Source organism: Choristoneura fumiferana, chromosome 17, assembly GCF_025370935.1.
Source record: "Choristoneura fumiferana chromosome 17, NRCan_CFum_1, whole genome shotgun sequence".
NCBI classification, from domain to species: domain Eukaryota; kingdom Metazoa; phylum Arthropoda; class Insecta; order Lepidoptera; family Tortricidae; genus Choristoneura; species Choristoneura fumiferana.
In genome coordinates this window covers 14,625,403-14,638,127 of record NC_133488.1, presented here as the reverse complement: position 1 = coordinate 14,638,127, position 12,725 = coordinate 14,625,403, and the positions used below count along the sequence as shown (strand labels likewise).

The window sequence follows — 12,725 nt, the reverse complement described above, 5'->3', positions numbered from 1 at the left end:
GCCTTACGCATCGCGAGTCGAGTACCTACTTTGCAGGTGGTAGGACCTTGTGCAAGGTCCGCCAGGATTGCTACCACCATCTTGCTCGCTAATCCTGCCGTGAAACAGCAGTGCTTGCACTGTTGTGTTTCGGCGTGGAGAGTAAGACAGCCGGTGAAATTACTGGCACTTGAGGTATCCCATCTTAGGCCTCTAGGTTGGCAACGCATCTGCAATCCCCCTGGTGTTGCAGGTGTCTATGGGCGGTGGTGATCTCGTATCATCAGGAGACCCACTTGCTCGTTTGCCATCCAGTTGAATAAAAAAAAAAGAACCTACGCCGGGTCACACTCTTTCCCGGCCCTGATAATACCGGGATGGAAATACCGACCCTGTTTTTCGTGTTTTCGCCCATAGTAGCTCCTGTTAGTTTCTATGGGCGAATACACGAAAAACAGGGTCGGTATTTCCATGTCAGTATTATCCGGGCCGGAAAAGAGTGTCATGTCACCCCAACCCCAAGCAACTGCCAAACAGCGAGCGAAACGAAAATATTGTCAAATATATTGCGTACCTAGCGAAACATGCGATTTGTGCGTGTTAATTTAATTTCTCGTTTTGACAAACATTTCAAATCATGTAACTAGCTAGATAATACAAATCAGTGATGTGGTTTTGAAAATAACCTTTACTTGTGTAGCATGAAAACAAAGTTGATCTTGTTATTCTAAGACAACGAAATAATAAAATGGAAAAAATAAAAAGTCCCATAACGAAAAGCCCTCCTGGCGTCAACCTCAACATGAAAACTTCTATCACGTAAGTAAATAAATATTGTTCGTCAGTGAAGGTTATTGGAACATACAACACAACTCATTGTATTTTGAAGATATAATATGTTATTGCTATTCTCAATGATCCTTTTGTAATATGTAAAATTTGCTTAGCAAATGTTAGTAGACCAAAGTCGTAACCTGGTCCCTATTATATTTATTATAGTATAGTATAAATAAATATCACAGGACAATTCACACCAATTGACCTAGTCCCACAGTAAGTTTAGCAAAGCTTGTGTTATGGGTTCTAAGCAACGGATAAATATAATTATATAGATGGATACATACTTAATACCCAAGGTATTAAACACCCAAGACCCGAGAACAAACATTCGAATTTTTCATACAAATATCTGCCCCGACGCGGGAATCGAACCTGGGACCTCAAGCTTCAAGTATGATAGTATTCTTTTTATATTTAAAGAAACAACTGACTCTGTGTACAGATAAAGGCCTCATAGCAGCCTCTGTTATATTATACCTAGTAATATTTAAGCTAACCATTGTTTTAGTTGCATTTAACCATGTATAAACTATGTATTTATGTATTCTTTTAAGGTGCACAAATGTTCCGGAAAGCCTGTTTGAGCCAGCTGCAACAAAGAAGCATTTTAGCAAATTTGGACGAGTGAAGCGTATACGTTTATTGCCCAAGAAGCAGACATGTATTGTGGAATATGAGCAGCCCTCTTCTGTAGAGCAAGCTGTGTTAAATGCTGGAGCTTATGATGGCTTCATGTTTGACGTAACTCGAGTTAAGCCCCGAACGTAAGTATAATATATTCTTGAATACCTAACTGTAAATTAGAGATGGGCCGAACATGGGTTTCAACGAATACGAATATTCAGCCGAATGTTTGGTAAAACTGTTACCAAACCAAATATTTACTTAATTAATACTTGCTTAATTTTTCACAATAAAGACCTGATTGATTGTATTAACATATTATTTTAATTGTAAAGATCTTACTTATATTTTGATTTTAATTAATAAGCATCTTTTTCATCTGCTGTTATTGGAAATAAAGCTACAGTGTCAACAAAAACATAAAGCCTCACTATACCTCATAAAAATAACACATTTAACACTCAGCTCATACATTTATGGGCTGGCATGGTAAAAATTTTGAGTACCACTTTGCCGAACATTTAGTGATTTAGCCGAATATGAAGATTCGGTAAATCTGCCGAATACCGAATAGGTATAATACGAATATTCGGCCCATCTGTACTGTAAATCTATGTTTGAAATTTTAATGTCCTAAGTTTTTCAAATAGAGATGTGTTATCTTTGCTTTGTGGCAACATGTTTAAATGGGGTGACAGACTTACATGTAAATTTAGCTGGAAAATGATGTGATGATTGATTTTCAGTCTTCTGAATAATTTTTGAACAAATTACTGTACACCTGAAACTTTTATTGTAATTATATTCTTGTTGTTTCATACTTTAGAAGAAGAAAAAGCAAAAGAGATGATGACCCTGACTGGGTTCCAGACTCTGATGTGGAAGAAGAATTGTCAGCAATGGGTGGTGGTCCATCTATTGTAACAAGGCAAAGTCGTAAGTACAATATTGCATTCTCCAACTATAAACAATATAGTCAAAATACCATGCACAGAACTTATCACGCTGACACACACAAGACCACGACCACCACGGCCACTGGAATGTTGCCGAAATGTCGAGGTAAATATTACTTGTGTGTGTTAGTGTGATAAGTCCTAAAGTCCGAAAGTTTAAGACATTATATAAACAATATGTTGTGTATGATCATATATTTTGAAATAGTTTTGGAAGTCTAATATTTTTTGACAAAACATTTTTTCAGGCATGGATACAAGCCCTGAAAAAATCAAATCCGTCTCCAGATCACATGTCGTTAACCAGTCACCTTTGAGAAAAAAAGCCCCAGTTCGAGAAAAACCAGTTATATTGTAAGTATTTAACATTTCCTGAATGTTTAGGTGTATCATGTTGATTTTTTTATTGTATTTATATACCTAACAAGCTTTTGTTCAACCTCATATACATAGTTCTTTATTTGTTTGGTTCAAATCTTGCAAGTTCATTTTGATCCACTTCCAGTGGTTGAATCAATATGAATATGTAGTTGATGACAATACAAGTACAGTCAAAAATGACAGTCAGCAATAAAAGCTTCATTAAAAATGAAATTTTTAAAAACACTACAGGCAATCCAAAATTAGCATCGAGTCACCAGTTATAGTTGTGTCCCAAACAACTCTCAGCACTTCTGAAGCAGCCTCAGAACTGCACCAGCTGCGATATAAGATATCACAAACTCCTGATGAGCAATGGAGAATATTGGATGCCCGTGACAGGTAATATGTGACTTTTTTATTCATCTGCAAGTCTTAAGATTGGATGAACACATTCTGGTGATTTCATGTAATGGTCCATTCATATAAAAAAAATCGGTTTATATTTTGTGATGCAAAACTCTGGAAAAAACATGTATTTTATCATCGATGTCGTCAGTCCACCTGGTGGGAGGCCCCACCCATTGCCACTTCAACTTGCATATTTTTCCAGCTATAACACCATGTATAATAAATAAAAAGATAAATTGTATCTGTTTAGAATCTTGAGAGCATGGGGTGGTGCCGGTGCGCGTGTAAAGATCGGTGGCGCCACCATCGGCACTTGCCCCGACATGTGCCCCGAAAAAGAACGACTCCATAGACAGGCTGAACACCAGGTAAGCAATACAAGGCAATAAACATAATTTATAATTTAAAGCACTCCATGTCTTCCAGAAGATCTTCTATGCAATAAATATTGATGTTAGGGTCAATATAAGCAATAGTATATCAATGAGGGCTATCGCGAATGAATTCGCCACTAGAGGCGCTAGTGTAGCGTGAGGTCTCCGAAATGTCAATCTCATAGTTTTTGAGTGAGCTACGCGGGTTTATTTCTAATTAGATAATTTTGTATTTGTAATATATGAAATTAATTATGGCAAATATGCGTTCCGGGGCAATAAAGTCGTGCGAGACATATCTTTCGGAAACATTTGTCCTCCCTTTTTTCCGAACAAAACGGGGACTGCAACACTGTGGCATGCTCTGTAAGTGTATAAATATGATTTTAATCTAACTTTGTTTTCACCCCGTAATAACAGACTTTGAAAGCACACTTAAAAACCTCACGCAACAGTGCGCCATCTAGTGAGCAAAAGATAGCCCTCATTACGCTTATCATGCAGGTCATGTCTCTGGAAACTGTACCTGACTGCGACTACCAATTGGAAGCATGGCGAGCTGTCAAGCAGTACAGCCGTAGTTCAGCTGATCAGGAGATTCCGATGTGCTATGAGCTGCGACCTGCAGTGGTCTTGGAACGGACCTGTGCTTACCTATTGTGCGAGATAGCTGATACTACAAGACAAGTAAGTAAACATGAAATCAGTCATGCTGGAAGCTGCATTACCAATGATATTAAATTAGTCATGGTGATAATAAACTCAATGTTCTAAAAGGGTTTTGCTGCTTGGTGTGTTGAGGGTTGATGTTTAAGTACATGTACATTTTTTGTACGAATTTTCGTCTCAATGTCGGTAATAAGAACACATTGGCACTAATTAGGCCTTTTACTTTAATATTTTTTATTATTTCTTCAGGTTACCCTTGCCGATTGGTTTCATTTCATGTGGGACCGTTTCCGTGGTATACGGAAGGATATAACACAACAGGCTCTTTGTTGTGCAGGTACGCAATACAGTCATATTTGTTTTCTAGTCTCCAGAACATAATAATAGAAAAAATGTTTTTAAACCATTACAATGTATGTGTAGTAAACTTGATTCTGTTAAAAAGATATCAGAATATTATATTATCAGAAAAGTAATAAACAACTGCAGCTAAAAATTTGTTGCAAATTTGTACTCCTAGTACTAGTAGACAGACAGTCACAGTCCAAGTAGATAAAAGTATTGCGATTAATTTCAGAGTCTATCCGGTTGGTGGAGATGTGTGCCCGTTTCCACGCGCACTGCGCGGCGCGGCTCGCCGACCTCGAGCACACGCAGTTCGACCAGAAACTGAACACCGACAATCTCACCAAGTGCCTGCAAACACTCAAGCACATGTACTCCGACGTGGCCCCCGAGCACAAGCCACGCGAGGCCGAGTTCAGGGGATACATCGCTCTGCTAAACCTTGGCGATGCTAACTTCTGGTGGGAGGTAAGAATATCACAATAGTACATTACTGTAGAGGCCGGGAAGTAGGGGGTTGCCGGCCGAGGCTTGTATAGTGCTTTTCTCAAACGTTACATGAAATAAAATAAAGAAAACAAGAAATGAAGTTGGCGGGACGCTAGTCTGGTCGCGGTGTTGTGTACGCGCGTGTCGCGCTGGCTGCTGGCGGTGCTGCTGTGCGTGCTGTGGTGTTGCTGGGCGTGGGCTGCGTGCGTACCGCAGAGCCGTGAAACAAAAGACGGTGGCATTGCCGGCCAGCGGCCTGCAAGGTTGCATGAAATCTCTTTGCAGGCCGCTAGTGACCGCGCGCACGCAGCTGAGCCACAGCGCCTGCAGCGCGATACTTCTCGGCTTATTATTTGTAACACAACGTCAATATTTCATGTCATGTTTGAGAAAAATTAAATAACTATTTATTTTTTAATTAACCGTTTTTCAAACTTCTGTTTACCTTTTCAGATAAAACATTTGCCGCAAGACATACAAAAGTCCGAAGCGATTACGTTTGCTATAAAAGTTTTCAATGCGTTGGACAATAACAACTACATCCGATTTTTCCGTCTAGTCAAAGAGAAAGCCACATATTTGCAAGCGTGTATTCTGCTGAGATATTTCAATGATGTTCGCGCGAGAGCCCTCGCCAGAATCGTCAAAGGATTTGCTCCTAGAGGTGGCTCTCGGTACCCAGCAGAAGAGTTAATGAATGCTCTTGCATTTGAAACAGTTGACAGTATGAAATCTTTTGTGAATCACTATGGTTTGCGTTTCGCAAAAACCGATGAATCCGGTCTGACAGTCATACTAGATAGAAATCAGTTCATAGAAGACAGTGACCCGTACCCGGTCGCACGCGCCCCTGACCTAATTGAATCAAAGCGGCAGCACAAGGTAGGCGCCGTCATAGCGGGTGGGCAGGTACCCATTGTTGATTTCGGACGGAATCTCCCATATTCCAGTTTCAACAAAGATGGCACCCTTAAAGAGGAGGCCTTGACTGCTCTGGACCAGGGATACAGTACATCAAATGACAGCAACAAAGACTTGCAAAGTCTTAGAGATGAAATTCGGCGTCTAGCTCAAGGTAGTAAAGGATATGCAGTGATGGATAGATTAGCAGAGAAGAAGGCAAATGTTTTTGGTCAACCTGAAGCAAAATCGCTGAGTCCAGGGCGGTCTAATGCTGCTCTTCGAACTGATGACTCGGGTGGAAGGAGCAAAACATTGTTTTCCTTTAAACCAGCTATCCCAGTAGCTCCAATAGAGATCATAAATAATTCACCAGAGAAGATGGATAGCCCCGGAAAAGGCTTTTTCGTCTTTTCGAAACCGCAAGAAAATAAAGACAATTTATTCAGTATGCCAACAAATAATAATGGAGTTACAAATGTTTTTGGAAAACCTGTAGATAAGAGTGCTGATCTTTTTAAGAGTCAAACCACATTTGGGGAATCTAAACCTGGTGAGAGACTATTCAAAAGGCCAGAAACTAAAAGTTCTATATTTAGCCAACCAATAAATGACACTAAACAAGATCTTAAAAAGTTGGTTGATAGCAACTCAGGCAGTAATATTTTTTCGAAAAAAGATGAAGCTGTATTTGGAAGTAAAAATATCTTTGCAAACTCCAACAATAATATCTTTGGTAAATCTGATGCAGATCATTCTCAAACGGGAAATATATTTGGTAAATTCTCAAATCAAACTGGCGATATAAAAAATCCATCAAGCGTTTTTGGAGCTTTCAACAAGGATAAGCCAATTTTGGAAAAAGTCGACACAACCTTGCAGCCTAAATCAATATTCGCTTCTAATGGAGAACAAAATGCTGTATCCCCAGGAAGCCTGTTTAAAAGCGCTATAAGAACTGAAAATCCAGCACTTGCGCAAAACATTTTTACACCTGTCAATGAGCCTAAGAATGGAGACATCTATGACTTCAATGATGATGCTCAAAATGAATTAGAGGCACAAAAAATTCATGAGCAAAAAATAAGAGAGGAGGAAATGCGAAGGATGGAAGAAATTCGAAAGGAAGAAGAGCGAAGGCATGAATTAAAACTGCAAGAAGAGAAAAAGCGCCAAGAAGAACTTAAAAGAAAAGAACTAGAACTCAAACGTATGGAAGAGGAGAGAAAAAAGGAGGAGCAGAGAAAACAAGAAGAGTTGAAAAGACTGTTGGAAGAAGAAGAAGAAAGGAAAAGAGTTGAGGAAGCTAGAAAAGCTGAACTTAGGCGCAAAGCTGAGATAGAGCGGCTATTTAAGTTAAGAGTGGACAAAGAATCGTCTGAGGTAACAGAAGAGTTAATTGATGAAATTAAAGATGAGTCAGTAAGAGATCTAATGAAAGAAGAATTAGATAAACTAAATAAGTTAATAGATTTTGCTGGAGTTGTCACAGAGGAAATTGTCACACAGTTATGTGCCGAAATCTGCTACGCAGAAATGCTGGCAGAAAAAATATATGCTCAAAAACTAATGAGAAAGTGGTTTGATGTTTGGCGAAGGCATTTGGTAAGAAACCTGAAAAGAAGAAACCTTTTGGAAGACACACCAGTTTGGATTACTGACAAAACTCCAGCACAAGAGGCGTCCTATCTTAAACGTTTAGTGGAAGGTGCTTCGTTGAAAAATATGAACAACATACATAAAGGATACAGATTTACAGGCGAGTTGCCGCAATTACCTGCTCCTGAATCATTAAACTTAATGGAAATAATCAAATCCTCGCTAATAAAACGAATGAAACATATTAATTACTCGTATGACAAGGGTTTTTTCTGGAAAATAACTCTAATATCACCTGGTGGACAATGGATGTATAGAAAGATTGATATTGATAAATGGTTATTAGATTCTTTCAGTGACAAAAAAGACCATGAAGTTTCCAGCAGTTTGATATATGTAGGCAAACAAACTTGGAATCAGTTAATGGATTTTGCTATATCTGTAAGCTTGAAAAGCAAATGTAAAGGAGATTGTAGTGAAGCTATGGAAGGTACTAATTCTTTGCTATTTTATACAACTGATAATGAATATGATTTGATTAAAACTATTGAAGAAACCTTACAGAGTAGATATCCATATCAAACGGTTCCTATTGCGATTGTTATACCTGCAATGCGTAATGAAAACTTAGAACACTTCCTAACTAACTGTGTCAATACTAAAAAGATATCCGCTTTTAAAATTTTCATTGTAGATGCTAAAAATGTTTTGGATTCTTTAACAAAGTGTACCAAAAGTGCATTGAAATGGCTGGCAAAAAATTATCCGGGAGTTCCTCCGCTCGAAATAGATTATTTGAAATCGATTTGCGAGAGGTATCTTGGGAACGAAATTTGGTTACAGCTGAGAAGTATAAAAGATACTCGCGTGGATACAGTTATGAAGGACTTAAATAAACTGGTCCAGTGCTATAACATGGGAGTTGACAAGCTGACTCAAATTATTACAGATGAAGATCAGCTAAATTATCCCTTGTTTCCTTTAGAACTAAAGGAGTACTTAAATGATTCACCTGTATATCCTAAACCATATGAATACATCACTAGCAGTGCAAGAAATTCTGATAATTTATCAGAAATAAAAAACCTGATGAAACATTTAAAACTGCCGAACCCTGTCGCGGACTGTCGTCCAGCAACTGTTGATAATATAAAAGAACAAATATACGCTTACTGCACCCAGATTGGTTGGTTTCAATATCCAGAAAAGAGCACTCTTGGAGTTACGTTATTCGAATTATCGGACATATTGAGGATGCCACATGAAAATTTTAAAACATACTTTGAAAATTTTGATTTTGGATGTTTCCTAAACTTAATAGTTTATGAAAAAATTAACAGTCTGAGAGATCTTGAAAATAGATATGCTGTATATAAGAAAACAGATCTGGAAGAATATCGAAATGCATTTTGGCTGTATGAAGTGGATATGATATACAATTTAAAACACAAGGCTTTAGAATATGAGGATACATTAGATGAGTTTATACATGCGAAACGCCAAAAAATTGCCTTAGAGTCGCTGGAATATTTAACACTTGACGATAAAGATTGTACTTTAGTAGAAGAGAGTATCAAAGATGCTGAGTCTAAGATTATGAAGTACACAGATTGCATGGAAGCTGTTTATAAACTAGAAAGTCAATTAGAGGAGGAAAGTAAAAAGTCTATGGAACTAGAAAGAAGGTTACAAGCTGCTCTTTTGGATGCATAATACTTTTGGTATGACCTGGCATTGTATACAGATTAAGGAAATAGTAATAAATATTTTGTTTTAAGAAATAAAATCAATTTTTCCTAAGTTTTTGGCATGTTTTATTTATTAAAAGATATTAAAGGTGCATGCAAAAAATATATATTTTAGTGCTTACCAGTGGCATGTTGCCAGTGGCGTAGCTAGATAACCAAAAGCCCTGGAGCAAAAAATAAACTAGGGCCCCAACTAAACTATTTAAAGTAGTTTGTCCGTATTCGTTGTTTTCCGAATTCAACATACTCCAGATTTCTCATTTAGGGATAGTTTGTAAGTCAGTGTCCAAGGGGGCCCCGGGGCACTGCCCCGTCTAGCCTTCCGGTAGCTACGCCACTGCATGTTGCCGTAACAATCGATCGATTCCCACGGATAAGTAGGTACCTAATTTGATTGCATGACATTAGTCATACTGATAGTGATAATATGTCCAAAATATATCGTAACATCCAAAATGTTCATTAATACTGTCTCATCCAAAGTGATCAAAATAAACCCAGAGGTTGTACTATTATCTATTCTGTGCCAGAGGCTTGTTACTTGATGCAACATGGGTGCTCGTGATTGCATTCAAAACCTCTTTCTGCCTACATCCTGACTTAAAGCATTTGACAACTTTTTCTATTTAACCAACATTAAATCAATGAACTAAAAGAACGTTTAATCCTAAGGATGGCATATGAAACAGCCTGCTTCAAATGGGTCAAATATACTTTATTCTCTATAGTATAGGCTTATTAAGAAAAATAAAAAGTTATCTAACTTCAGCCTCTCCTGGAGGCTGAACAACTTTTAAACAGGCATCTACAAACTCTGTGAAGATTGGCTCTTGCATGTATTCTTGGATCAATGAGTCTGGACGCAGAGCACTGTCCAAAACCTTAAGTATTTCTCTCACATGAGGATTAGCTAAACACTGCTTTAATTCTTCAGATTTCTCTGAAACAAAAAGATTATTAAAAAATAACATTGTTGATGGATTAATAGAGATCTTACAATAAGTAAATAATAAATAACATCAGACAATTCAAACCAATTAACTTAGTCTGGCCCAAATTAAGCATAGCTTGTGTTATCAGTACTAGGCAATGGATAAATATACTTAAATATATAGTATGAAACACCCCAGACTATACTTCGTTTTTTTTGGCATTAGAAAAAGGGTAAACAATCTTGATGAGTCTTTTTATTGAAAAACGTTTTCAAAAAACAATGACTATTGCTTATGATACCAAAAGAATGTAATGATCATAATGTCCTTGCTATTTGTTACATATTTGCTGTGACATATGATTCAAAATTGTTTTTCAATAAAAAGACATGTCAAGATCGCTTGCTAAAAAAATCTCATGCATTATTCTGCTGAATCAAATGCGTTTTGTATATGGTATATCAATAGAATTATAGTGTCTTTTAACTAGATGTCTAATCACTTGATTTGAAAAAGCAATTTTTATTTACTTACCTTAAAATTGTAAAATAGTTACTGCTTTTATTATTGAATAAAGTCTGGAACTAAATCAAGTATTGTAAATAATAAAATAGACAAAAATACTTTGATCTTTTTAGTTACTTAATAAATTAATTAATTTGCTGAACACTAATTGTTTTGCAATAGGTTCTAGGTTTTCACATCACTATAATGTCTGTGGTCGGGATAATGGTGTCTTTGTTTACACTTTTCTTTTCTTAAATTGGATTGAAATACAATATAGTCAGGTTCTCTAATAACTGTGGTCATCTTTTTAAATATTAAATATATAAAAGTTACCTAGTAATTTTAATTTTTCTAGAGGAACAGTGTCTTCAGTTGGGAATTCATACTGATCCTTTGTTTCTAGTGGTTCTGTAGGTTGTGGCTTAGGTGGCGCCGTGCACGGAAGCGCTTTGTGTTGCTTACAGCAGGCTACTGAGCAGCTGAAACAAATTAAGCAAATAATCACTAACATGGATATACAATGTGATAAATTTCATTATACTGTTTTGTTCTTTTGAATAAAATAAGAAAAATACTACATATTTAAAGCCATGGAATAAATAATCCTGACTTTTGAGGGTTAAAAATCTTAAAAAGTAAATAAGTAAGCGTTCTGGATTCGCTTACAAACTACTGTAAAAACATCCCAATTCACAGGGAAAACAATTGAACTTCTTCTACGCGGGGAAAACAAGTCTAAATATTGGAGATATAATCTGATGGAAACTTACTAAGGTTGTAGACATGTGGGACATTTGTAATTTGAATGTTCCCCACATATAATACAGGTCATTTTTATAGTGTTATATTATTTGTAATAATAAATAATTAATAATACAAACTAATTATTTGTTAACTACTGAACTGATTAAATGATAATTTTTAAACATATAATGAAGAGAAACGTTCGTTTTCCACTTGTTTAGCAAAGAAGCAAAGTAAAATAATAAAAAACCAAGCAGGCAGTGTCACTTGTCTTGAGCAGTGAAGTGAAGTAGTCAAACAACCGTGACACTGACAATTGAATTGACAATTGACATTACTTGACTTCACTGCGTAGTGTCAAAACAGCTGGTCTAGTGTGTTCAAGTCATTTAAATAACTGCATTCATAAGCGTTTACGTTTACATGCCTGCTTGTCATATCGTACCTCTACTGTCCAACTACTGTCCGTGTCGTATCACTCTCGTATAAATATATTTCGTTTTCTAGAATTTTTTTACCGTACACCGGCAAAAACTACTAGACACTGGCAAAATTGGCCTCAAATGGACAGAGCCATATTTTTTTAAAGAAACAATTATACTAGCGTCAGCGGGACGGCAAGATATGAAGTTCGAATTTTGCACTTCGTAGTAATAGAGCCTGGCTGGATTTTCGAATTTCGTTGTAGGTAGCCCCACAGTAGGGATAAACAGAAAAATCAACAAATAATGCTTTGAACAGATAACGAATAGTAGGTTGTACAACAAGAGTATAAAACGGGCCATTTTACCCAAGACGTTCATATAGCCACCCGAGCCGGTACGGTTAATGCTCGAGTTTTACACTGCTTTTCACTTCGATTGCGAGGAAATGAAATAGCAACTGCTTACGGGCAAGTGTGATGAAAATAATTTCGTTTTCTATTTATATTACGTGTCGTGTATTTACTTGAAGTAACAATCTGACTGATCCTCTTGTGTTGCGGGCTCGTTGGCCACCGACCACATAACGACGCTGGGGTGGTTCTTGTCACGACGCACCAGCTCCGTCAACAATTGTTTGTGGGTTCTGAGCTATAGGTACACTCAATTAAGTATAATTTCGAGTCATCTGATTTATTTCATAATTAAAATATAAAGGTAGGTAAACAAAATATCGATATGTATCTAACCAAAAATGCAGTAAAAATCTTATTCATTGAAAGTAGCTTGGTCAGTACCTAATAAGATTACGAATTAGCGTTGACGC

General features: G+C 37.0%; 2 protein-coding genes across 2 annotated transcripts; one reads left to right on the top strand and one right to left on the bottom strand.

The window, feature by feature from the left end:
- Positions 1–477: 477 nt before the first annotated feature.
- On the top strand, positions 478–9,346 carry xmas (RRM_XMAS2 and SAC3_GANP domain-containing protein xmas). Its single transcript, XM_074099844.1, has 10 exons — positions 478–798; positions 1,374–1,583; positions 2,270–2,379; positions 2,648–2,753; positions 3,012–3,161; positions 3,421–3,538; positions 4,049–4,231; positions 4,463–4,550; positions 4,791–5,026; positions 5,501–9,346. Exons 1-10 carry the CDS (start codon positions 728–730, stop codon positions 9,257–9,259), a joined length of 5,031 nt encoding a protein of 1,676 aa, XP_073955945.1. The 5' UTR covers positions 478–727; the 3' UTR covers positions 9,260–9,346.
- Positions 9,347–9,988: 642 nt separating this feature from the next.
- On the bottom strand, positions 9,989–11,783 carry LOC141436793 (zinc finger HIT domain-containing protein 3). Its single transcript, XM_074099845.1, has 3 exons — positions 11,504–11,783; positions 11,067–11,212; positions 9,989–10,234 (listed from the first exon to the last, which is right to left on the bottom strand). Exons 1-3 carry the CDS (start codon positions 11,563–11,565, stop codon positions 10,050–10,052), a joined length of 393 nt encoding a protein of 130 aa, XP_073955946.1. The 5' UTR covers positions 11,566–11,783; the 3' UTR covers positions 9,989–10,049.
- Between the last annotated feature and the right edge of the window lie 942 nt (positions 11,784–12,725).